Raw genomic sequence first — 26,402 nt, forward strand, 5'->3', positions numbered from 1 at the left:
CCAGAGGTTGTCTTTGGGAAATAGATGTATGAGTGCTGCCAGCATTGCTGCAGAGGTTGAAGGGGTGGGGGAGGTCAGCCTGTCAGTGCTCAGATCATACACTGCACACTGCATCAAATTGGTCTGCATGGCTGTTGTCCCAGTAAGAAGCCTCTTCTAAAGATGATGCACGAAAAAAGGAAGTTTGCTGAAGACAAGCAGACAAGACAAGCAGACTAAGGACATGGATTGCTGGAACCATGTCCTGTGGTCTGCTGAGACCAAGATAAACTTATTTGGTTCAGATGGTGTCAACCGTGTGTGGCGGCAACCAGGTGAGGAGTACAAAGACAAGTGTGTCTTGTCTACAGTCAAGCATGGTGGTGGGAGTGTCATGGTCTGGGGCTGCATGAGTGCTGTCAGCACTGGGGATCTACAGTTCATTGAGGAAACCATGAATTCCAACATGTACTGTGACATACTGAAGCATAGAATGATCCTCTCCCATAAGAGACTGGACCGCAGGGCAGTATTCCAACACGATAATGACCCCAAACACACCTCCAAGACGACCACTGCCTTGCTAAAGAAGCTGAGGGTAAAGGTGATGAACTGGCCAATCATGTCTCTGGACCTAAACTGTATTGATCATCTGTGGGGGATCCTCAAATGGGAGGTAGAGGAGCGCAAGGTCTCTAACATCCACCAGCTCCGTGATGTCGTCATGGAGGAGTGGAAGGGGACTCCAGTGCCAACCTGTGAAGTTCTGGTGAACTTCATGCCCAAGAGGGTTAAGGCAGTGCTGGAAAATAATGGTGGCCACACAAAATATTGACACTTTTATCCCAGTTTGGACATTTTCACTTAGGGGTGTACTCACTTTTGTTGCCAGTGGTTTAGACATTAACCACTTAAGGACCGCCGCATGTAGATATACGTCGGCAGAATGGCATGTACGGGCACAAGCACATACCCGTACGTGCTTGCCTACCAGCGCTCCTGGTAGAATGAGCAGTAACCGCTTCTGGGGGACCCAGACCCTTAGCCTTATACGCCCTTTGGATGGCTTGAACAATCCAAGATGCTATAGTTCTTGAAGAAGCACGTAAACCTCTATTCTTCCCATAAAAGTAGATGAATAAGTGGTCAGAATTCCGGAAAGGAGCTGTGGCTTCTAGGTATTGCCTTAAGACTTCCCCAACATCTAGGAGGATGAATATTGGAGTCTTCATCTGCCTGGAAAATTGGAAGGACAATCCTGATTTTCGTGAAAAACAGTTGTTACTTTCGGATTTGATCCTAACATAGGAATCAAGACTGCCCGATCTGGGGAAAAAGGTGAGAAATGGCTTCTTGCAGCCTAGAGAACTAATCTCAGAGACCCTTTTGGCCGATGTTATGGCCACTAGAAAAGCAATTTTAAGAGAGAGATCCTTAATAGATGCTTGTCCCATATGCATTTCTGAGAAAAAATCCAAAACAAAAAGATCCCATTTTGGAAACCTCGGCTTTCTCTGAGTCTTCTTGCCCCTTTGAAGAACTGCCTAGTGAGAGGATGCTTGGCCCATGAGACACCTGAAAATGCAGAGATCGCAGAGACCTGAACCCGCAAGGAACTTATAGATAGGGACAAGTCTAGACCCGTTTGTAGAAAACCAATAACATCCCGTATCTTTGGATCTCTACATGAGCCGTTGGATGTAGACACATAGTCCGCAAATTTTGACCAAATCCTCTGATAAACTTTGTTGGTACCTGGTCTTCTGGCATTTAGTAGAGTAGAAATGGCTGTGTCAGGACAGCCTAATGCTTCCAGCCTTTCCCTTTCAAAAACCAGGCCATCAGATGGAGCTGAGATGGGCAAGGGTGTGATAGGTTGTTCCCTGTGACAAGAGGTCCGGTCTGAGAGGGAGAGGAACTGGATCCTGGTAGCTGAGTTGTAACAAGAGAGGGAACCATGGCCTGTTGGGCCAGTATGGAACAACCGCTACTACTTCGACTTCTTCCCATCTGAGCCTGGACAGAAATCGGAGAATGACTGAAACTGGGGGAAAGGCATAAGCCTTGTGGAACCTCCCCTGGTCCGTCAGTGCATCCACTGCGAAGGCCTGGGGACAACGACACCTCGTGTAATACTTCACCAGCTTGAAATTGCACGGGGAGGCAAACAGGTCCACCTCTGGTAGAACTCCCAGAGACAGAATCCAGTTGAACACCTCGATGTGGAGAGACCATTCGTTGTTGTCCAGGGAAAACCTTGATAGAAAGTCCGCCTGGACATTTTGAATTCCCGGAAGATAGACTGCCGTTAGATTCAACAGATTCGACTGGGCCCAAGACATGATTGGCCTTACTTCCCTCAACAAGGAAAGACTGCAGGTGCCCCCCTGTCTTTTGATGTAAGAAACAGCCGTCGTATTGTCCATCCTTAGAAGGACTGAGGATCCTGAAGTCAGGTGGAGAAAGGCCTGTAAAGCACGGAAGGCGGCCCGGAGTTTCAACACATTTGAGACTACCTTCTGGGATGGGAAATCCCACATGCCTTGGGCTACTTCCGACAAGCATAGAGCACCCCAACTTCTGCTGCTGGCGTCCGTAGTCACTGTTACCCAGGAAACCGGAGCTATTGAATGGCAATTCAGAAGATTCTTCTGCTGTAACCACCAGGGAAGACTCTCCCTCATTGAAGGGGTTATCCGAACTAGATGGTATCGGGAGTCCGGATCCCACTGTTGGAGAAAGCCCTTCTGAAAGGGTCGCATCTTCCATTGCGCCCATTTCACCATTGGAGCTGTGGCCACCATGGTACCTATTATCATCAAACACTGTGAGGCCCTGAGAGGGGGAGATGGCATTGCGAGATAGAATCTTCTCTAGAGGTAAGGAGATTGTACTCTTTACTGTGTTGAATCGGGCTCCAAGAAACGTTAAGGACTGAGTTGGGATTAGATGACTTTTCTCCCTGTTCAATAGCCACCCGAATTCCGTCAGGGTAGAAATGACCTGATCTCAATGTGACAAGAGATGGTCTCTGTTTTGAGAGAGTAAGAGCAGATCGTCCAAGTAATGGTGCAATCGAATCCCTTTGACCCAGATCAGAGCCACGATAGCCAGTAAGAGCTTGGAAAACACTCGAGGCGATGTTGTAAGCCCGAATGGGAGACATGTAAACTGAAGGTGTGTTTGACCCACTGCAAAATGGAGATACTTTTGAAACTCCCTTGCAATAGGAACATGAAAGTAAACATCTTTCAGGTCTATGGAAATAAGCCAATCGCCTGGTTGGATCGTCTGGCGTATTGTTAGCAATGTCTCCATCTTGAACCTTTTTTTCTTTATAAATGTGTTCAGGTGTGTCAGATCGATGACCGGCCTCCAGGAACCAGTCTTTTTGAGGACCATGAAAAGGGGAGAGTAAATCCCTTTGAACCTTTCCTCGGTTGGAGCCCGAATGGCGGCTCCTTGGGCCAACAGGGATTCTGTATAAGATAGGAGAATTTGTCTCTTTTCTTCTGAGTGTGGCAGAACTGTCGGAACAAACCGGTGTATGGGCGGGCTGCTGAAGACCCAGGAATGGCCCGCTGACACTGTTTTGATTGTCCAATAGTCTTTGACCGAGGCTGCCCAGACGTGCTGGAAAAGGAGTAACCGGGCCCCAACCCGCTCCGCCTGGACAGGCTCTATATCAAAAAGACTTGGAAGACTCCCGTCCCCCAGATGTAGCTGACTTAGAGGACTTCTGGCCAGAGGGCTGATTTCTCCTCCAATTTTTTCTAAATTCGCGACCAGGCCTGTAGCGACGGGCATCTCTAGCGCGTTCTGGATTCGACCTATGTTGAGATCTTCTCTGGCCCAGGAGACGGCGATCCTGGGGTAAGAACCCTGACTTACCACCTGTAGCGCGTGTAATGGCTGAATCCAATTTGTTCCCAAAAAGGGAAGATCCCTCAAAGGGAATTCTGCACCACGCCTGTTTGGAGGCAGGATCAGCAACCCAGGGACGAAGCCACACGGCACGCTTGGCCGTAACAGAGGAAAGCATAACATGTGCTACTAGGCGAATAATATCAAGGGACTCCTCCCCCAGGAAAACCGAAGCAAGTCTCAGCTCATGTATTGGTGATCTCCTGACCAAATCTTCAGACATACTGCCCAGGGTTGCACCAACCTCATCCGTCCAGGCCTCCATAGCTTTTGATAACGCTGCCAGGGCTAAGGCTGGTTTACAAGCCATACCTGCTGTTATATAAATACGTTTCAAGTCCGTATCAATCTTTCTTTCTAGGCCATCCCTGAAGGACACAGTGGGAGTGTAACATCTCTCACTAGCCTCATCAAGGCTGCATCAATGAGAGGGGCCGACTCCAGATGTTTCACCTCATTGCTCTTAAATGGGTACATTTTTGAAATTTTGGAAATCAAGGAGTTTTTCCTCTCAACTTTACTCCATTCGTCCATGATAATTTCGCCAAGTTCACCCAAGAAGGGGAAGTTTGGGCGCTCCTTCTTGAGATGTTTAAAGTATTTCCTCTGTTTAGAGGGAGCTTCTACAGGATCTTCCCATCTCAATGTCTCCTTGACCGCTCTGACCAACTGCGGAACTAAGGAAAAGTAAAAACCGGCACCAGGTTCCAAACCTTCAGTCTCACTGTCAGAAGAACCGGAAAATGAGGGACTATGACGAGAGGGACCAGGAACCTCTGTATCCGAAATATCTAGAGCCGTACCGGAGGGAGGGATAAACGGTTGATCAGAATCTGCTTTATTCAGTGATTCCTGAACTACTCTCCTGACCAGAGCTTCCACTTGCTGGTCCCCAGCTCCTCTTTCCTTCATGGCTCTTTCATAACATAGCTCGCAGAGGAAATTACCCTCTGGGACCTGAGCATTACATCCCCAGCAGGCTCTTTTCTCTGAGCGGCTGGCATGGCGGTGAGAATGGCGACCAGACTCAGACTTAGACCTTTCTTTATGGTGTCTGGATGGTGACCTAATAGGTCTAGAACTTGACGTGGAATGGTGATGTTGCGACCTAGACCATCTTGCCCCGACCGCGCCTGTGCAAACCAAGCCTCAATCGAGACTCGACAGCTGCGCAGATCGAAGCAGGAAGCAGTGAGTTGGAACGCAGGAGCGTCCCAGCGCCATGACCAGGAAGACCACCAGACAAAAAAAGACGGTACAAAACACACAAAAACTGCTGCCATAGAGATAAAATGTGTATACGTTACCAGTCACCGCACAACACACGATCCGACCTGGTACTGGGATCTTGAAGTACTCATAGTGCACCCGGGGCATCATAAATGGGGGGGGCTCCTGCTAATAGCAAGGACGTTTGGCCAAATTGCCGCTTGCCAGCCAATGGCTGGTTAGTAAGCTCTTCATGGCATCGCAATAAAATCGCCTGTGCCCACCCTGCTAATAGCTGGGAACTTGGGCTTCCAGAAAGAACCGCCATCCTGAAATTCCTGCACAAACCAGCCAGCCTGGATCCAAACTTCATAAGGTAAAACACCTTGGTCCTAGGAGGAGGACAAAAAAGGAACAAGTCCTCTGACTAGAAGCAAAGATTTATGGGAGTGGGGTCCTATGAGGTAAGAGAGGCAGGATTAACCCATACGTAGGCTGCCATGGAGTCTGTCAGGAAATCAAAAATTTGCACCCTTAGAAATCCTGAAGGCAGTGACTGGTTTTCGGGGTGCCGTACGTGGCTAGACAGACTCCCAAAAAAGTCCCACACATGTGGTATCCCCGTACTCAGGAAAAGCAGCAGAATATATTTTGTGGTGCAATTCCACATATAACTGTGGCATGTGTGAGCAATATATCATTTAGTGACAACTTTTAGTAAACTTTTTTTTTTTTTTTTGTGTCATTATTCAATCACTTGGGACAAAAAAAATATTCAATGGGCTCAACATGCCCCTCAGCAATTTCCTTGGGGTGTCTACTTTCCAAAATGGGGTCATTTGGGGGGGTTTGTACCCCCCTGCCATTTTAGCCCCTCAAGAAATGAGATAGGCAGTCATAAATAAAAAGCTGTGTAAATTCCAGGAAATGTACTCTAGTTTCTAAACGCTATAACTTTTGCGCAAACCAATAAATATACGCTTATTGACATTTTTTTTACTAAAGACATGTGGCTGAATACATTTTGGCCTAAATATATGACTATAATTGAGTTTATTCGATTTTTCTTATAACAAAAAGTAGAAAATATCTTTTTTTTTCAAAATTCTCAGTCTTTTTCCTTTTATATCGTAAAAAATAAAAATAAATAAATAAAATAATCGCAGAGGCAATCAAATACCATCAAAAGAAAGCTCTATTTGTGGGAAGAAAGGACGCAAATTTCGTTTGGGTACAACATTGCATGAACGCGCAATTACCAGTTAAAGCAGTGCAGTGCGAAATTGTAAAAAGACCTCTGGTCCTTAGGCTGACAATTGGTCCGGGCTTAAGTGGTTAATGGCTGTGTGTTGAGTTATTTTGAGGGGACGGCAAATTCACATTGTTATACAAGCTGTACACTCACTACTACATTGTAGACAAGTGTCATTTCTTCGGTGTTATTACAAAAATGTGAGGGGTGTACTTTTGTGAGATACTGTAGCTGCTGACTTTTAATATTAGGGCACTTACCTGTCTAGGGATCCCCAGCCATTTTTCAATCAGCTCTCAGTTTTTGCCGCCGCCATTCCTTACAGCTTCACAGATGGCTCCCTACTGCGTATGCGCAAATTGCGCTGCACTTTGTGAATGGTCTGGTGGCAGGGGAAGGAGAAGAGGGGCCGGCCTTCCGGGAGAACTCACCATGCCTGTTGGGTGAAACTCTGCTTGAGGTGATTTGGTGTCTCTCATTCTGTCTTCCCCTCCTGTTTAGTGCTAGTTAGTCCCAGTTCTAGCTAGAACCCTCCCCATTTCTTTCCTGTTCTCTCAGTCAGTCTTAACGAGCCCATATATTAATAATTTTTTTTTCTGTTCAATCAGCAGGTACAATATGAATAATTAAGTGATCAGCCTTAACGAGCCCATACATTAATCTGTTTTTTCGTTCAACCAGCTATATGCTAGTAAGCTGGTAAGCTATATGCTTACTTAAAGAGGAGGTCCGCCCACCCTGCAAAAAATTTAAAGCCAGCAGCTTCACATACTGCAGCTGCTGACTTTTAATAATCAGACACTTACCTGTCCTGGAGTCCAGAGATGTCGGCACCCCAGCTGATGTTTTCATGCTGCCGTTGCCATTGCAGGTAAGGGAAACATTATGGCTACTGCGCATGCACGCCGCTGCGATCTCCTACTGGCTCGGCGGCAGGGGGTAGGAGGAGGGAGGAGGAGGGAGCTGAGCTGCTGACGTAATGCGCCGTGGCTGGACTCCTGGAAGTGGGACAAGATACCTTCAAAGACAGTGTCACGTACCTTCTAGTAGCGAGCCCGGATTGCGGAAAGAGGCCTCCCTTACGACTCCCACTACCGGTTTCCTGGCAATGTAACAGGGAACACAGGAGTAAGGAGGGGTACAGGTGCCTGGCAGGATCAACAGATGAGAAGGATGGATAGGTGAAGTTCAGTGGAACAGGTAATCACAGCAGATGGATCAGCAGGTAATTTATAGCAAATGTTACAGTTCAGCAAAGCAGGAAACTTATAGCAGGTAACACGGTTCAATGAAGCAGGTAACTTGCAGCAGATGAAAGCAGTGCAGAGAAGCAGGCACTTGTAACAGATGAGCGGTGCAATATAAGCAGGTACTTGAAGCAGGTAAACAGTTCAATAAGACAAGTAACTTGTAGCAGATGAACAGTGCTATATAAGCAGGTACTTGCAGCAGGTGAACAGTTCAATAAGACAGGTAACTTGTAGCAGATGAACAGTGCAATATAAGCAGGTACTTGCAGCAGGTGAACAGTTCAATACAAGCAGGTTACTTTCAGCAGATGACACAGTTCAATATAAGCAGGTTCACCTTAGCAGATGGATGGTCAAAGCAAGCCGGGTCAGATATCAGACTGGAAGCGTAGTACAAGGGAAACAGGCAGGAGAATCGTCACAACAAGCCGGGGTCGGGTGCAGGCAGATAGCAGAAGGGTCACAGGCAGGCCGGGTCAAACAGGAACGAATGCTACGGATCAGGTCTCACAGGTATAATGCTGTAGAGCAGACAGCAGAGACCATTAGGAAGAGGCTAGTTTAAATAGGCCATTTGGCGCCAACACGGACGCGCGCACGCGACCGCGCAGGTGCCCGTGCACGCACATGAACGCACGCGCACGACCCACGGTGACGCCCGCGATCGTAAACCAGAAGACTTGGGGGTCAGTCTCTTCATGAGATTTTTATGACAGACAGGCATCCGCCCTCCCCCTGAAAGGTGCCAAATGTGGCACCGGAAGGGGGAGGAGACAAAGGTGGAACAGGCACCACTGGAAAAGCTTTGTTCTAAGGGAACTACAGTCATCCCACTGCTCTCCTCTTCTCTAAGAGACAAAGGCTACTTTGAAAAATCTTATGAGTTTTACCCAGAGCATTTTCTGGATACAGAAGGCAATTTTAAGAAGCATGAAGCATTCATTCCATTCTCTATTGGAATGAGAATTTCACCTGTCGATGACTAACCAGACTCCCAGGGAGGCGCCGGAGAGCAGCACAGGGGCTAACACTGTGGAGGCGTTTTCTCCCCAGTAGGGGTAGGATCTGGTGAGCGCAATATAATTTAATTTCACCAAAGCGCACCGGGGATTTACTTTGGAAACTTGCACAAGTCACCATTTGGAATTGAAATACTGGTTGTGAACTGTTTTGCATATCACAAAGCATTTGCCAGCATTCTACATTCATAGAAAAAAAGACTGGAGGATTTGAATTTCATTTTTATTTTTTATTTTTATTCCTTTTTTATTTTGCTTGAATTTTTCACAAAATTCTAACAAAAAATTCTTTGGTTTCTGATGTAACCACTGGGTATAAATGTTGATTAATGTCTTTGTAGCACTAAGGAATTTTCACACATTTTTATAATTTTTTTTTTTTACCTCTGGAAGCAAGAGGGCCCTGCTATTGGGCACGGACACTAAATTTTCATAAACTTTCACAATAATCTTTTTTGTTAAATGCACTGATAAGTAGTAATTTTATAACACTAATGAGTAAAGAGATTTGTGAATTGATACATATAACAAATTTAACCACTTCAATACAGGGCACTTAAACACCTTCCTGCCCAGACCAATTTTGAGCTTTCAGTGCTGTCGCACTTTGAATGACAATTGCGCGGTCATGCTACACTGTACCCGAATGAATTTTTTATCATTTTATTCCCACAAATAGAGCTTTCTTTTGGTGGTAATTTGATCACCTCTATGGTTTTTATATTTTGCTAAACAAATAAAAAAATACCAAAAATTTTGAAAAAAATATGTTTTTTTTTTGTTTCAGTTTCAAAACTTTGTAAATAAGTACGTTTTCTCCTTCACTGATGGGCACTGATGGGGCTACACTGATGGGCACTGATAAGGCGGCACTGATGGGCACCAATGAAGTGGCACTGATGGACACTGATATGTGGCACTAATAGGCGCACTGATGGGCACTGATAGGCCGCACTGATGGGTGGCACTGATGGGTGACAAAAATTGGCACTGATAGCTGGCACGGATTGGCATGGATGGGCGGCACAGATGGACATGGATAGGCGGCACAGATGGGCATGGATGGGCACTGATAGGCGGCGCAGGTGGGCACTGATAGGCGGGCACAGGTGGGCACTGATAGGCGGCACAGGTGGGCACTGATAGGCGGCACAGGTGGGCACTGATAGGCGGCACAGGTGGGCACTGATAGGCGGCATTGTATTATGTTATATTGTACTAATAGATGCCAATCAGTGCCAAACAATAATGCATGCCAATCATTTGATGCCCATTGTGGGCACTGATTGGCATCCATTATGGGCACTGATTGGCATCCATTGTTGGCACTGACTGGCATCCCTGGTGGTCTAGGGAGGATTACCTTGTGCTGGGCATCCCTGGTGGTCTGGTGGCATCCCTGGCGGTCCAGTGTGGGCATCCTCGGGGGGGGGCTGCGCTGATAATCGATCAGCACAGACCCCCCCTTGTCAGAGGAGCAGCTGATTGGCTCTCCTCTACTCGCGTCTAACAGACGCGAGTGAGGAAAAGACGATCACCGGCTTTTCCTATTTACACTGTGATCAGCCGTGATTGGACACGGCTGATCACGTGGTAAAGAGTCTCCGTCGGAGACTCTTTACCAAGATCGTAGTTGTGGGGTGTCAGACTGACACCCCGCAACAACGATCGCCATGATGCACGCCCTCGGGGGCGCGCAGCGGCTCAAAATCATGATCACGTCATATGACGTCCGGTCAGGATTTTGAAACCACTTTGCAGCCGCCAATTGCCTATAGGGCGGGCGGCAAGTGGTTAAAGGTATAGCGCCAACTCTACCCAATTTTTCTTTATAAAAGTGGAACTCCGCTTTAAGTGATTTGGTGTCTATCTCTATTCGTAAACATGTGAAAAGCGTGGGGTACATTTGTATGGCGCCGCCTTTCACTGCACTTACAGCTGCAAGTCTTTTTGAGGATGTCTCTACCAGCTTTGCACATCTATAGAGGGACATTTTTGCTCATTCTCCTTTGCAAAATATCTCAAGCTCTGTCAGACTGGATGGAGAGCGTCTGTGAACAGCAATTTTCAAGTCTTGTCGCAGATTCTCATTTGGATGTAGGTCTGGACTTTGACTGGGCCATTCTAACACATGAATATGCTTTGATCTAAACCATTCCATTGTAGCTCTGGCTGTATGTTTCGGGTCGTTGTCCTGCTGGAAGGTGAACCTCCACCCCAGTCTCAAGTCTTTTGCAGACTCTAATGCCGCATACACACGTAGCCAACTAGCCGGACTTTCCGAACGAGCTACTTGCCCACACACGGCACTTTTTCAGCAGACTAATACGGCGTACTAAGTCCGCCGGACTATCCGCCGTACTTTTGAAATGAACGGACTCGCCCACACATGCGGAGGAAAGTCCGCTCATTTTGAGTGCGTCTCCAGGTAGCCGGTGCCAGCGATGCCTCCTTCGCTGGCCCCGGCTACCTGGAGACGCGCTCAAAATGAGCAGACTTTCCTGGAGGCGTCGCTGGCCCCGTCACCTGGTATGGACTTAAAGGGGAATCCCTATGCCGAAAAATCGGCTTGGGGGGTCCCCCCCTAGGTCCACATTAGACCCTTATCCGAGCACGTTAACCGGCCGGCCAGGAAAGGGGGTGGGCGAGCGCCCCCCCTCCTGAGCCGTGCCAGGCAGCGTGCCCTCAACATGGGGGGGTGCCTTGGGGAAGGGGGGGCCGTGCGATTTTTCGGCGTAGGGATTCCCCTTTAAGTCCATACCAGGTGACGGGGCCAGCGACGCCTCCTTCGCTGGCCCCGGCTACCTGGAGACGCGCTCAAAATGAGCAGACTTTTCTCCAGGCGGAAAAAGTCCGTTCATTTCAAAAGTACGGCGGACTGGCACACGCACGGCCGGACTGTCCGCCGAAATGCGAGTCTGGCGGACAGATTGGAGTGCAAAAATACTTTCTAAGTCCGCCGGACTTTTAGGTAAAAAAGTCCACCGGAGGCTACACACGGGCGGACTTGAGTTTTTGCCGGACTTTTCCACTGGATTTTTTGATCGTGTGTACGCGGCATTACAGGTTTTATTCTAGGATTGTCCTGTATTTGGCTCCATCCATCTTCCTATCAACTCTGACCAGCTTCCCTGTCCCTGCTGAAGAAAAGCATACCAACAACATGATGCTGCCGCCACCATGTTTCACTGTGGGGATGGTGTGTTCAGGGTGATGTACAGTGTTAGTTTTCTTCCACACATAGCGTTTTGCTTTTTGGCCAGAAAGGTCAATTTTGGTCTCATCTGACCAGAGCACCTTCTTCCACATGTTTGCTGTGTCCCTCACATGGCTTCTAGCAAACTGCAAATAGGACTTCTTATGGATTTCTTTCACCGATGACTTTCTTCTTGTCACTCTTCCATAAAGACCAGATTTGTGGAGAGCACGACTAATAGTTGTCCTGTTGACAGATTCTCCACCTGAGCTGTGGATCTCTGCAGCTCCTCCAGAGTTCCCATGGACCTCTTGAATGCTTCTCTGTTAAATGCTCTCCTTGCCCGGGCCGGTCAGTTTAGGTGGATGGCCATGTCTTGGTAGGTTTGCAGTTGTGTCATACTCTTTCCATTTTCAGATGATGGATTGAACAGAGCTTCTTGAGATGTTCAAAGCTTGCGTTTTTTTTTTTTATATTACCTAACCCTGCTTTAAACTTCTTCACAGCTTTATCCCTGACCTGTCTGGTGTGTTCCTTGGCCTTCATGATGCTGTTTGTTCACTAAGGTTCTCTGAGGGCTTCACAGAACAGCTGTATTTATACTGAGATTGAATTACACACAGGTGGACTCTATTTACTAATTAGGTGACTTCTGAAGGCAATGGTTCCTCTAGATTTTAGTTAGGAGTATCAAAGTAAGGGGGCTGAATACAAATGCCCCCCACACTTTTCACATTTATTTGTAAAAAAAAAAAAATTGAAAAACCATTTATCAAATTCCTTCCACTTCACAATTATTTGCCACTTTGTGTTGGTCTATTACATAAAATCCCAATAAAATACATTGACGTTTTTGGTGTAACATGACAAAATGTGGGAAATTTCAAGGGGTGTGAATACTTTTTCAAGGCACTGTAGATGAGTTCCCAGTCTGCTGCTTCTCCTTTACTGTCCAATCACAGAGCTGGGGGAGGGACAAAACCTGTAGGTTTTAGTGAACCGCAGCAGAGAAATGTCCCCTGCCCTGCACAGACAGGGCCGTGCTGAGGTGGCGGAGCAGTATAAATCTCAGGATTGGATGGACAGAAATGCACATTTGCCTGCACACAATGGACTTCAGCCTATATAGAAAATCAATCGGTAAGCCTTATATACAAGGAGAGGTAAAATAGATTTTAGATGACTAAAATTATTCCCACAATTGTAGATTATGGGGGATGGGGGGGGGGGGGGGGGGTGGCGGCCAAATAAAGTTGTTACTATAAAGGTAGATTCTGAAATTTAGTTACTTGGCAGCCAAGTGCGGAGAGGTGTTCCCAGTAGCCCAATTTTCTCCGGCGTCTCAGATGCTGGCATGGAGGAGAAAATCATTACTGCTACAATGGAGCAATTATTAGCTTGTCAATAGGGATTGGCAATGCATTTCAGAACCATAATAAAATCTTTTCACTGCAGAAAATGAATGTGTGCTGGTTTGCGCTTGTGGTTTGGCCAACCCTCCCCCAATTACCTTCATATTGCAGCAAGAACATATTTTACTATATTATGGGAGACAGCCGGCAGGTCCATCCCTGTATATAACACCTGGCTGCTTCCAATCCCCAGTATTAGGTATAGATGGGAGCCCCAGGGCTCTGTGCACGACTACCACAAACAACTCCCATCATTCAAACTACTTCCCACCTGGGCCCATTCTGATATTTCTCCCCTACATGCAGGGGCGCTGCTAGGTGTCAAAAAGACCAGGGGGCTTCAGCCCGAAGTCAGAGGCCGGCACGGGTTTGGGGGGGGGGGCTCTAGTGGCACAGGGCTTTTTGGCTGGGTGGTGGGGTTGTGTGGTGGGAGGTAAACTCACTTGCTGGTTGCTGCCTGACTTACCAGTGCCCATCAATGCTGACCACTAAGCTGACCTACCTGACACACTGACCTACCTGACATACACACACTGACCTACCTGACACACACTGACATACACTGACATACGCTGACCTACACTGGCCAACACTGACCTACCTGACCCACACTGACTACCTGACACACACTGACCTACATACACTGACCTACCTGACACACACTGACCTACCTGACAGATACACGCTGACCTACACTGACCTACCTGGCATACATACACTGACCTACCTGACATACACACACTGACCTACCTGACATGCACTGACCTACACTGACCTACCTGACACACGCTGACCTACACTGACCTACCTGACAGACACACACTGACCTACCTGACACACACTGACCATGGGCGTCCGCAGAACTTTTTCCAAGGGGGGGCATCATTTTAAGGCCGCTCATGCTCCGCCCCTTTTCGGCAATCTCATGAAAATATTTCCACTGGTAATACATATGTGTTATATAACAGATAATTCATCTTCACTTTGTATTGGAAGTTACTCTGGTGGCTGCGTACCATGCCCATATAGCCTAGAGAATGTACATCTTTTTACATTGCAATACATCTGTTGTGGCCATATTTTGATCTCATACTGTCACTGTATAGGCTGTTTTCATAAAGATAAAAATATGGCAACAACAGATGTATTGCAATGTAAAAAGATGCACATTCTCTAGGCTATATGGGCATGGTACGCAGCCACCTGAGTAACCTTGCGGACGCCCACGCTTTCAAAAACCAGCCCTGGAAAAAATTTCATACCAGCCTCACAGCATTATTATACCAGCCCAACAGCATAACGTCATTATTTTCTTGTTCATGAAAGGGAAAACCATACATTTTACCAGTTAATAGTGGTAAGTGATCAATCATCAAGGGGGACCCCAGGAACTCAGAACATGGGGGGGACCACCTTCTGCAGAAAGAATACTCGAAGGTAAGGGGGGTGGGTTACTAATATAAGGAGGAAACCCCTTATATCAGTGCCCCTTACATTATCGTATTCACCCCCCCCCCCTTACATCAGTGAACCCCCCCCCCCCCCCCCACCGACTGGCCTGGCGGTGCTTTCACTGACCTCCTCTCAGGTGCACTGTGCAGGGCTCAGTCAGTCGGCTCCAGCTTGGTGGCTTTGGTTTTATCCTATAGTCACCTGTCCACAGTCCACACAAGTCTGACTTCTCCCATGAACCCCATCCTGGCGGTGCTCCCACTCTTGACTGCTCTCCAGACTCTCTACAGGAGATGGTCAGAGACTGCAAACTTGATGCAAGAGCTCAATGCAGCCTCACCAGTGCCCATCTGTCAGAGAATCACCAGACTTCAACGTCGGCACTTCCCCGTGCGCCTGCGGGGAAGAGCTGCACAACGACGCATGCATATGCATCGTACGACACAATGTCGTACACGCATGTGCAAGCCTATGCACACGGCTATGGGCCTTACCTGATTGGCCTGACAGTCCTATAAAAGGCATCAATGTGCTCTGTGTCTTTGCTGGTTTGTCTCCTCAGCTCACCTGTGTTCCTGTTGACCACTTCCTGTTGTGACCCGGCTTGTTTGAAGACCACTCTGCTTCTCTCCTGATCTGACCCCTGGCTTGTTTAAACGGACTTTCTGCACTTAGCCTTGCTGGCTCACGGACTGATACCTGTGCTTGACCCTCGGCCTGCCTCTGGAATATCCTTTATCTCACGGACTGATACCTGTGCTTGACCCTCGGCCTGTTTCTGGAATATCCCTTGTCTCACGGACTGATACCTGTGCTTGACCCTCGGCCTGCTTCTGGAATATCCTTTGTCTCACGGACTGTACCTGTGTTTGACCCTCGGCCTTCACTCCAGGTATTGGAACCCTGGCAGGTGTTTACCTCTACCAGTTCCAAGATCTTCTGCACGGGCATCTCTTCCTTCAGTGGACCTGCTGCATTCCAGTCACCTGCTGGCAACCCGTGCCTCTCTGTGCCCTGTACCCGCTGTTTCATCCTCAGGGGTACTGTGCACCCAGCTGCAAGGGAAGCCGCTCTCAGCACTTCGGCTTTGGTGAGTACCTGACACCATCAAATGCAGCCTCACTGTGCCCATCAAATGCAGCCTCACTGTGCCCATCAAATGCAGCCTCACTGTGCCCATCAAATGCAGCCTCACTGTGCCCATCAAATGCAGCCTCACTGTGTCCATCAAATGCAGCCTCACTGTGTCCATCAAATGCAGCTTCACTGTGCCCATCAAATACAGCCTCACTGTGTCCATCAAATGCAGCCTCACTGTGTCCATCAAATGCAGCTTTACTGTGCCGTGAATGCAGCCTCACTGTGTCCATCATTGCAGCCCCTCCTGTGCCCCATGTCCCAGTCTGCAGTCCCTGTCTGTGGAAGGTGTGTTGTTGATGCTTGGTATGGTACCTTGCATGCCAGCAGGATATCCATGATGGCCAGCAGCAGGCAGGGTCTGTTCTCGTTTTGGAATGGGGACGGTGCTCCTTCCAGAGGATCTGTCTCCTGTGAGATGGCGTGGTCCCTGGCCACCTGGACCTTCAGCTGTCCTCATTTTCCAGCCCCAGTCCGCCTGTCCTCTGGTTTTGGGGAAGTGGAGAGCACTGGGTGGGAGTTGTAGAGAAGGGGGAGCAAAGAGTACTGGCGGGGTTGGACAACACATGGGTGGGGGCAAAGAGCGAGGGGGAGTGGAGATCACAGGGATGGGGAGCGGAAAGCGCTGGGGGGAACTTGAGAGCACTGGGGGGGCCAATAAGAACAGGGGTAGAGAGCACGGTAGGCTGAGAGCACTGGGGGGGGCTAAGAGTGTAGGGTGGTGAAGAGCACTGGGGGGGCAGAAAAACAGGGGTGGAGAGCACGGGGCTGGAGAGGACTAGGGGGATACAAAGAGCAGGGGGGAGTGGACAGCAATGGGGGGGAGCTTGAGAGCACCAGTGGGGGCCAGAAAGAACAGGGGTGGAAGCACGGGGGACTGGAGAGCACTATGTGGGGTGGAGAGCACTGGTAGGGTTGAAGAGCACATGGGTGGGGGCAAAATGCAGGGGAGTGGAGAGTACAGGGGTGGGGAGTGGAGAGTGCTGGGGGGAGCCAAAAAGAACAGGGGTGGAGAGTACGAAGGGTAGAGAGCACTGGGGGAGCTGGAGAACACCAGGGGGGCAGAAAGAACAGGGGTGGGGAGAATTGGGGGCTGGAGAGCACTGTGGTGGGGGCTGGAGAGTGATGGGGAGAGCTGAAGAACAGGGGGGAGAGCACTGGGGGGAGTGGAGAGCACTGGGTGGAGAGCACTGGGGGGGGGGGAGAACAGGGGGAGAGCACTGGAGGGTAGAGGAGAGCACTGGGGGGGCAGTGGGGAAGTGGGAGGGCACTGGGGGGGACAGGGGGGAGAGCACTGGAGGGGGGGAGAGCACTGGAGGGAGTGGAGAGCACTGGGGGGGAAATAACAGGGGGGGAGAGCACGGAGGGTCGATGACTGGGGGGAGAGGAGAGCACTGTGGGGGGGGATGGGGGGAGCACTGGGCAGAGTGGAGAGCACTGGGGGGAACAGGGCGGGGGAGCACTGGGGGGGGGGGGGGACAGGACGGGAGAGCACTGGGATGGTGGCTAGAGAAGGATGGGGAGAGCTGGAGAGCATGGGGGGGCAGCAAGAACAGGGGAGGAGAAAAGTGTGGAGGGGGGCAGGAGAGTGTGGTGGAGGAGAGCACTGGGGGGGCAAGGGGGAGAGCACTGGGGGGAGTGGAGAGCACTGTGGAGGGGAGGAGAGTGTGGTGGTGGAAGAGAGCACTGGGGGAGGGCAGGAGAGGTGTGGTGGTGGAGGAGAGCACTGGGGGGGCAGGAGAGTGTGGTGGTGGAGGAGAGCACTGAGGGGAGGGCAGGAGAGTGTGGTGGTGGAGGAGAGCACTGAGGGGAGGGCAGGAGAGTGTGGTGGTGGAGGAGAGCACGGGGGGGCAGGAGAGTGTGGTGGTGGAGGAGGGCACGGGGGGGGGGGCAGGAGAGTGTGGTGGTAGAGGAGAGCACTGGGGGGGGGGCAGGAGAGTGTGGTGGTAGAGGAGAGCACTGAGGGGAGGGCAGGAGAGTGTGGTGGTGGAGGAGAGCACTGGGGGGGGGGCAGGAGAGTGTGGTGGTGGAGATGAGCACTGGGGGGGGGGGCAGGAGAGTGTGGTGGTGGAGGAGAGCACTGGGGGGGGGGCAGGAGAGTGTGGTGGTGGAGGAGAGCACGGGGGGGGGGGGGGCAGGAGAGTGCGGTGGTGGAGGAGGGCACTGGGGGGGGCAGGAGAGTGCGGTGGTGGAGAAGAGCACTGGGGGGGGGGCAGGAGAGTGTGGTGGTGGAGGAGAGCACTGGAGGGGGGCAGGAGAGTGTGGTGGTGGAGGAGAGCACTGGGGGGGCAGGAGAGTGTGGTGGTGGAGGAGGGGCACTGGGGGGGCAGGAGAGTGTGGTGGTGGAGGAGAGCACTGGGGGGGGGGGGCAGGAGAGTGTGGTGGTGGAGGAGAGAGCACTGGGGGGCAGGAGAGTGTGGTGGTAGAGGAGAGCACTGGGGGGGAGGCAGTAGAGTGTGGTGGAGGAGAGCACGGGGGGGGGGGGGGGGGAGCAGGGAGCACAAGGTGAACTGGGGACAGTAAAATAAGTTGGATAGGAGAATTCTCTTATCCACGCACTGTGGCACACAGGGCAGGCTTTACCTGCAGCATCTCCTCCTATGGATAAAAGCGCTGGCTGGCTGTGTACGGCGGCCGTTCTGTAACATGGCCCCGCCCCCCCCCCCCCGACCGACTCGTGTGATAGGTGGAACGTTGATTCTCTCTACTATCACACAAGCAGGTCTGGGGGGGGGGGCTATGTTACAGAGCTGCCGCCGAACACAGAGGCAGCCCGCTCTGTGATCCAGAGGAGAGAGCGGAGGATGCAGCCGCCGGCGGCTGCAACACCTTGGGGATTCCAGGGGGGGGGGCACTTGACCACCCTTGCCCCCTGCTGCGGACGCCCATGACACTGACCTACCTGACACACACTGACCTACCTGACACATGCTGACCTACCTGACAGACCCACACTGATCTACCTGACACACACTGACCTACACTGACCGACAAACACTGACCTACCTGACACACACTGACCTACCTGACATAGATACACTGACCTACCTACCTGACATACACACACTGACTGACCTACCTGACCAGGAGGAGACAGACTTCATGTGTCCAGGTCCTGCAGCAGCAGCTCAGCTATGGTGCTGGTGTGCGAGGCAGCCAGAAAGAGGAGGAGAGCCGCCCGCCTGAGTGCCGAGCGGGGATCGATGTGGCACAGTGGCCGCATTGTAATTCCCGCCTTCTGGAGTCTTCTTCCTGTTCCAGTCACAGTGAGCTGGGAGAGGACTGAGGTTGGAGGAGTGCAGGCTCTGGGAGGTGCCTGGGAAGCTGCTCAGGGTGGTGGGGGCGGTGTCTTCTCTCTCTCCCTCCTGGTCTCTTCCCTGTTTGATCCCGCTGCTCTGCACTCCATGCCGCCACCAGACCAGCGGCGGGACGCTCCAGTCCAGGCACCACGAGCACCAGTACCGAGGAGGAGGAAGTGTAATCCTCCTCCACTTTGAATGCCAGGCAGTTTGGGCACAGTGGGCAGGAAGGAAGTTGCAGCCATGATGCCACCAGTGACCAAGAGTAGCTTCAGGTGGAGCCGGAGCCAGCTCCACCACGGCTCAGTCTGCCCCTGTCCCCTGCATTCTGGACCGGGACAAGAGACTTGGGGCTGTAGCCCCAATAGCCACCCCCTAGCGATGCCTATGCCTACATGTAAAAATAATAATTTTTTTTTTTTTTTAGCTAGAAAATTACTCAAAACCTCCAAACGTTCTATATGTTTTGTAAACGGAGGTCCTACAGAATAAAATGGTGGGCAGTGCAATTTTTTTATGTCATACGGTATTTATGCAGCGAATTTTACATGGACTGCGGCAGGGAGGATGACATACCTAGTACGTGATGTGACACTTCCAGGTCTGGGGCGCGTGCACGTGACTCCGGCAACCCGGTCTCGCTGTGATTTGACACAGCGGGAGCCAATCAGCAGGTCCGGCGGACATCGGGTCCGCAACCCGCAACCACCCCACACACATGTACTGCAGCAGGGCGGCCACTCTGTGCCAGATCATGTACCTCGTTTCCATCTTCCTTGTTTAGATGGACTTATTTTAACTGTTTCCATAGGCCTGTTAGAGCGTACCGATCTAACCACTTAAGGACCAACCTCGTTTTGAGATTTTGGTGGTTACATGTTTAAAACCGTTTTTTTTTGCTAGAAAATTACTTAGAACCTCCAAACATTATATACTTTTTTTTCTAACACCCTAGAGAATAAAATGGCGGTCATTGCAATACTTTTTTTCACACCGTATTTGCGCAGCGGTCTTACAAGCGCACTTTTTTTGGAAAAAAAAATCTCTTTTTTGAATAAAAAAAGTAAGACAACAGTAAAGTTAGCACAATTTTTTTTATATTGTGAAAGATGACGTTACGCCGAGTAAATTGATACCCAACATGTCACCCTTAAAAATTGCACCCGCTCGTGGAATGGCGTCAAACTTTTACCCTGAAAAGTCTCCATAGGCAACATTTAAAAAAATTCTACAGGTTGCATGTTTTGAGTTACAGAGGAGATCACATGTGTGGTTTGACCACCGTTTTCATATGCGGGCGCTACTCACTTATGCGTTTGCGTCTGTGCGCGACCTCTTCGGGACGGGGTGTTTTAAAAAAAAAATTTATTTTTCTTATTTATTTTGTTTGATTTTATTTATTTTTACACTGTTTAAAAATAAAAATAAAATTTGGGTCACTTTTATTCCTATTACAGGGAATGTAAACATCCCTTGTAATAGAAAAAAGCATGACAGGACCTCTTAAATATGAGATCTGGGGTCAAAAAGACCTCACATCTCATATTTACACTAAAATGCAATAAAAAAAAAATAAAAATAAATTGTCATTTGAAAAAAATGTGCCTTTAAGATGTATGGGCGGGAAGTTACGTTATGACGTCGCTTTCGCCCCGGCAGTGTCATGGAAACGGGTGGGGGCCATCTTCCCCTCACTCGTCTCCATGCACAGCAAGTGAGAGGGCGCGATCACCTCCCGCCACCGATAAAAGTGATCTCGCAGCGAATCTGCCGCAGAGACCAATTTTATCTTGTAGCCGGCCGAACACAGGGATACTGGAGTTATGGCAGCTAGCTGCTGCCGTGACAACTATATCCGCCCCCAAAGTAGGGACATACATCGGCGTGCGGCGGTCGGCAAGTGGTTAATCATATCAGCTCCATTTAGTCGAGAAATCAGGGCTACAACAGACAGGAAACAGTGTTGACGCGTTTCACGCAACATTGGCTTACTCATGTCAGCTCCATCTAGTGGAGAAATCACGGCTACAACAGGCAGGGAACAGCATAGACACGTTTCATGCTACATTCGCTTACTCGTGTCAGTTCCATATAGTGGAGAAATCATGGCTGCAACAGGCACGGAACAATGTTGATGCGTTTCACGCTATATTCACTTACTTGTTTCAACTCCACCTAGTGGAGAAATCACGGCTGCAACAGGCAGGGAACAACGTTGACGCGTTTCACACTACATTTGCTTACTCGTGTCATTCCATCTAGTGGAGAAATCACAGCCACAACAGGCAGGGAACAGCGTTGACGCATCTCACTCTACATTCGCTTAATCATGTCAGCTCCATCTAGTGGAGAAATCACAGCTGCAACAGGCAGGGAACAGCGTTGACGCATTTCATGCTACATTCACTTACTCATGTCAGCTCCATCTAGTGGAGAAATCACGGCTACAACAGGTAGGGAACAGCGTTGACACGTTTCACGCTACATTGGCTTACTCGTGTCAGCGCCATCTACTGGAGAAATCATGGCTACAACAGGCAGGGAACAGCGTTGACGCGTTTCATACTACATTCGCTTACTCATGTCAGCTACATCTAGTGGAGAATTCACGCTGCATTCGCTTACTCGTGTCAGCTCCATCTAGTGGAGAAATTATGGTTACAACAGGCAGGGAACAGCATTGACATGTTTCACGCTACATTCGCTTACTCATGTCAGCTCCACCTAGTGGAGAAATCACGGCTGCAACAGGCAGGGAACAACGTTGACGCGTTTCACACTACATTTGCTTACTCGTGTCATTCCATCTAGTGGAGAAATCACAGCCACAACAGGCAGGGAACAGCGTTGACGCATCTCACTCTACATTCGCTTAATCATGTCAGCTCCATCTAGTGGAGAAATCACAGCTGCAACAGGCAGGGAACAGCGTTGACGCATTTCATGCTACATTCACTTACTCATGTCAGCTCCATCTAGTGGAGAAATCACGGCTACAACAGGTAGGGAACAGCGTTGACACGTTTCACGCTACATTGGCTTACTCGTGTCAGCGCCATCTACTGGAGAAATCATGGCTACAACAGGCAGGGAACAGCGTTGACGCGTTTCATACTACATTCGCTTACTCATGTCAGCTACATCTAGTGGAGAATTCACGCTGCATTCGCTTACTCGTGTCAGCTCCATCTAGTGGAGAAATTATGGTTACAACAGGCAGGGAACAGCATTGACATGTTTCACGCTACATTCGCTTACTCATGTCAGCTCCATCTAGTGGAGAAATCACGGCTTCAACAGGCGGGGAACAGCAATGACACGTTTCACGCTACATTCACTTACTCATGTCAGCTCCATCTAGTGGAGAAATCGCAGCTACAACAGGCAGGGAACAGCTGACATTCGCTTACTCATGTCAGCTACATCTAGTGGAAAATTCACGCTGCATTCGCTTACTCGTGTCAGCTCCATCTAGTGGAGAAATCATGGCTACAACAGGCAGCGAACAGTGTTGACACGTTTCACGTTACATTGGCTTACTCGTGTCAGCTCCATCTACTGGAGAAATCATGGCTACAACAGGCAGGGAACAGCGTTGACACGTTTCATACTACATTCGCTTACTCATGTCAGCTACATCTAGTGGAGAATTCCCGCTGCATTCGCTTACTCGGGTCAGCTCCATCTAGTGGAGAAATCATGGCTACAACAGGCAGCGAACAGTGTTGACGCGTTTCACGCTACATTTGCTTACTCATGTCAGCTCCATCTAGTGGAGAAATTATGGCTACAACAGGCAGGGAACAGCGTTGATGCGTTTCACGCTACATTCGCTTACTCATGTCACCTCCATCTAGTGGAAAAATCACGGCTGCAACAGGCAGGGAACCACATTGATGCGTTTCACGCTACATTCGCTTACTTATGTCAGCTCCATCTAGTGGCCATAATGTCTTCCTGATTGGGGTATTTCAATAATCATAGGAAGGAATCATATTAGACAAAGCACAGGGATCATTTTTTACAATTCAGCAAATAATTATAACAGTCATTCAGTGAATATTTTATAAAAAGACCCCATATAATAAAGATAAATATATAAAAAATATATATTGCTTATAAATATAGGCAATAAAAACCTGACAGTGTAGTATGTATCATGTTTAATATAATATTGTGTCCCCTCCCATCGCCTGTAAGAACAACTAAGCGGTGGAACCGCAAATATAATAATTCTTATGGTGCACAGAATCGCTGGCTAAAAATAAGGATATCTGAATGATGCCTGTAGCTGCAGGCATCATTCAGATATTCCCACTGAAAGTCCAGGACGTCATATGACATCCTTGGGCGGGAAGTGGTCAAGCACATGATTAGAGCTTGAGGCTTTAATTGGCTTTCACAGTTGTGTGACAGTAGTAAAATAATATTTGCTTGTCTTGTATTAGAACTCTGTATACACCACGCCTGTAACTGTAGTCGTGACCAATGTATGTGTTCTTTTTTGTTTGTTAGTTTGCTTGCTGTTGGTTACTGCCTAAATCTTAATAAAAAGATTTGCAAAAAAAATAATATTTGCTTCCTGATTCTCCTCCTGGCCAATAAGGAAGCGAGTCCTGAGACCCGATTTGGCAAGGCAGTCTTAGGACCCACTTCCTGTTTGGCCGGGAGGAGAAGCAATGGCCTCGGAGCGAGGAGGAGCAACCCTACCCCAGATCCTTGTTATCTGCCTCCTAAGATAAGGAGGTCTTCCCGTCCGTCTCCCACGGGCGGGGGTGTTGGTGTTGGTTGGGCACCAGCCCAATATTTGTTTTGGAGGTCCGATTTAAATACAACGATAGGAGAGAACGCTCCCTGAACATAACAATGTTGAAATTCTGAGAAAATAAACCCTTCCTATGGAGAGAACAAACTATTGGATGGAAATTAAAGTGACACCTTCCTATTCCTGACACCTCTGTTCTTCTTGCTCTGTAGGTCATGGATGTTCTGCACACTGTCATTACAAGAGAAGAAAATTACATCAGCGCTGCAAATTCGGTCCGTTTATGAGCGGCCATTATGCCGGAGATCGTTACTGAGTCGCCTGTCAGCGGACAGCTTAATGGAGATGAAGACTTCTCAAGTGACACTAATTAAATGGACATCCATTTCCTCTTATCGGCGACAGGGAGAAGTGGAACACATCGACATTTCATTTTAAATCTATTTATGACCAAAATCAGTGCATGCTTTATTATTATTAATTAAAATCTTATTTAAAAAAACTAAAAAACTATTGTTGCTTCTATTATGTAATATTGTTTGTTTTATATTTATGTTTGTCTTTATTATGTCTTTATTTATTTTTGTTGTTGTGTCAATATCCTTGAATATAGAATGTATACATGAAGGTTTTTTATGGGATTTTAAACGGTGCCATAAACACAAGAGACCCATACGTTTATATGTAAAACCACATTTATATGCATACAAAGTTAAAATTATTGTTAAGAGCAACACAAACAACTATTCTCTTTTTTTGACGAAACATGTCAGGATAGACACTCTATCTTCACCGCTTTTGTGAAAGGAAAAAGAAAATAAATGTCTGTGACACAACCAAAAAGACAAGTTGCTGTCACACAGACAATTATTTTCTTCTTTCTTTCACAAAAGCGGTGACAATAGAGTGTCTATTCCGATATGTTTTGCCACTCTGTGTTTTATGCATCACTTTGTTGGCCCCGTCCAGAAGCACTGGCAGACTGATCTGGTGACTATCTAAAAAATCCCCTGAGGAAGCCCTTAGTGGTAAAACATGTCGGGATAGACACTCTATCGTCGCCACTTTTGTGAAAGAAAAAAGAAAATAATTGTCTGACACAACTAAAAATACAGGTTGCTCTCTTTATTTTTATACCAACAATAATTTTAACTTTGTATGAATAAAAATTTGTTTTTTACAGTTGCAGTGTTGTATATCAGTATATGGTCACCCTCGGAATACCTTCTGTGGCCACACGGCGCCCCCTTTGTTTTCTCCATTGGTTTGTTGGCCCCTGTCCAAAAGCACTGGGAGACTATGCTTGTGACTTTTTGGTTGTGCCACAGACAATTATTTTCCTTTTTCTTTCACAAAAGCGGTGACGATAGAGTGTCCATCCTGACATGTTTCGTCACTAAGGGCTTCCTCAGGGGATTTTTTAGATAGTCACCAGAACAGTCTCCCAGTGCTTCCGGACAGGGGCCAACAAAGCAAAGGTTTCCTGTGGCCACTGTGATTGGCTTTAGTTCTACTATAAATGCGACAGTGGCAATTCAAAAAAGCTGCTGTACCAATTTTCTGGCATTAGTTGCTCTTGTTAATGTGTTGTGCCTAAGGGCCCCATTCACATCTGAGAAATTTGGAATCAAGGGCGGAATTAGCGCGACTCTGCCCCATGTTTCCAAATTGCGGGAAAACAAGCGGCGCGCATTTGGGTGCTCTTAATTCTTAAGAGCCAAGATGTAGTGCAATTTTACCTAGCTTTCGATGTGTGACAATATATATACGAAAAATTGCAGCAAAACCCGCAGGAAAAATGCGCCTGGCTTGGGGCCAAAAATTCGGTCTAAAAGGCAGTACATTCAAATGTCTTATTTTGAATTTGGCGCAGGCGTTGTATGGTGAGGCGTATTTTAAATCTCCCTAAATTTGCGCACAAGTCGCTGTCAAGACCAAAAGTGTTGCAGATGCTTCAGAAATTTAGAGCAACGCATTAACCAAGGGGATTGTCACCAGAAAAGTGGCACAGCAGCTTTATTGAATTCCCCTGGTTGGTTACAAATGTTTCTAGTCCTGGTGACGAATCTGAGTGTGGCACAGCAGAGAGATACACCAAAAAACAGAAGGAACATCTGCTGGAAAGAAACCACCGGGTAGCCCCCGCCATCTCTTTTTTGAAGCAATTTTGGGAAGAGATTTTTTACGTAGGTCAGTAGAAAATCCCCGCCCAACTGAAAGCCAAAGATAGACAGGGGCAGGGAAGCCTGGTCAAAAAAATAAAATAAAACGTAACCACCTCAATACCGGGCACTTTCACCCCCTTCCTGCCCAGGCCCTTTTTCAGCTTTCTGCGCTGTTGCAATTTGAATGACAATTGCGCGGTCATGCTTTATATTGGTAGTCGGTAAAAAAATACGAAATATCACCATTGCCATTGATCACACTCTCCCCAGCACTGCCACTGATTGCAGAAGTCCTAGGATACCTAGGAGTTTTCTGTCTATTAATGGGTCCCCTCACCTCCCC

At 48.5% G+C, this 26,402-nt stretch overlaps 1 protein-coding gene across 3 annotated transcripts in view; it reads left to right on the forward strand.

The window, feature by feature from the left end:
* The window catches only part of LOC143943175 (uncharacterized), a 195,582-nt gene extending 171,185 nt beyond the window's left edge, over positions 1 to 24,397 (forward strand). The window contains exon 10 of one of the 3 annotated variants that reach the window (XM_077464812.1): positions 24,107 to 24,397. In XM_077464812.1, the coding sequence (XP_077320938.1) occupies positions 24,107 to 24,181 (75 nt within the window). In that variant the 3' untranslated portion in view covers positions 24,182 to 24,397. The remainder of the gene's footprint in view (positions 1 to 24,106) is intronic. The other 2 variants (XM_077464963.1, XM_077464890.1) reach the window with 2 other exon arrangements.
* Positions 24,398 to 26,402: the final 2,005 nt, after the last annotated feature.

The sequence above is a fragment of the Lithobates pipiens genome, unplaced genomic scaffold, assembly GCF_037356315.1.
Source record: "Lithobates pipiens isolate NorthernLeopardFrog02 unplaced genomic scaffold, aLitPip1_a1.2 Scaffold_1, whole genome shotgun sequence".
Classification (NCBI taxonomy): Eukaryota; Metazoa; Chordata; class Amphibia; order Anura; family Ranidae; genus Lithobates; species Lithobates pipiens.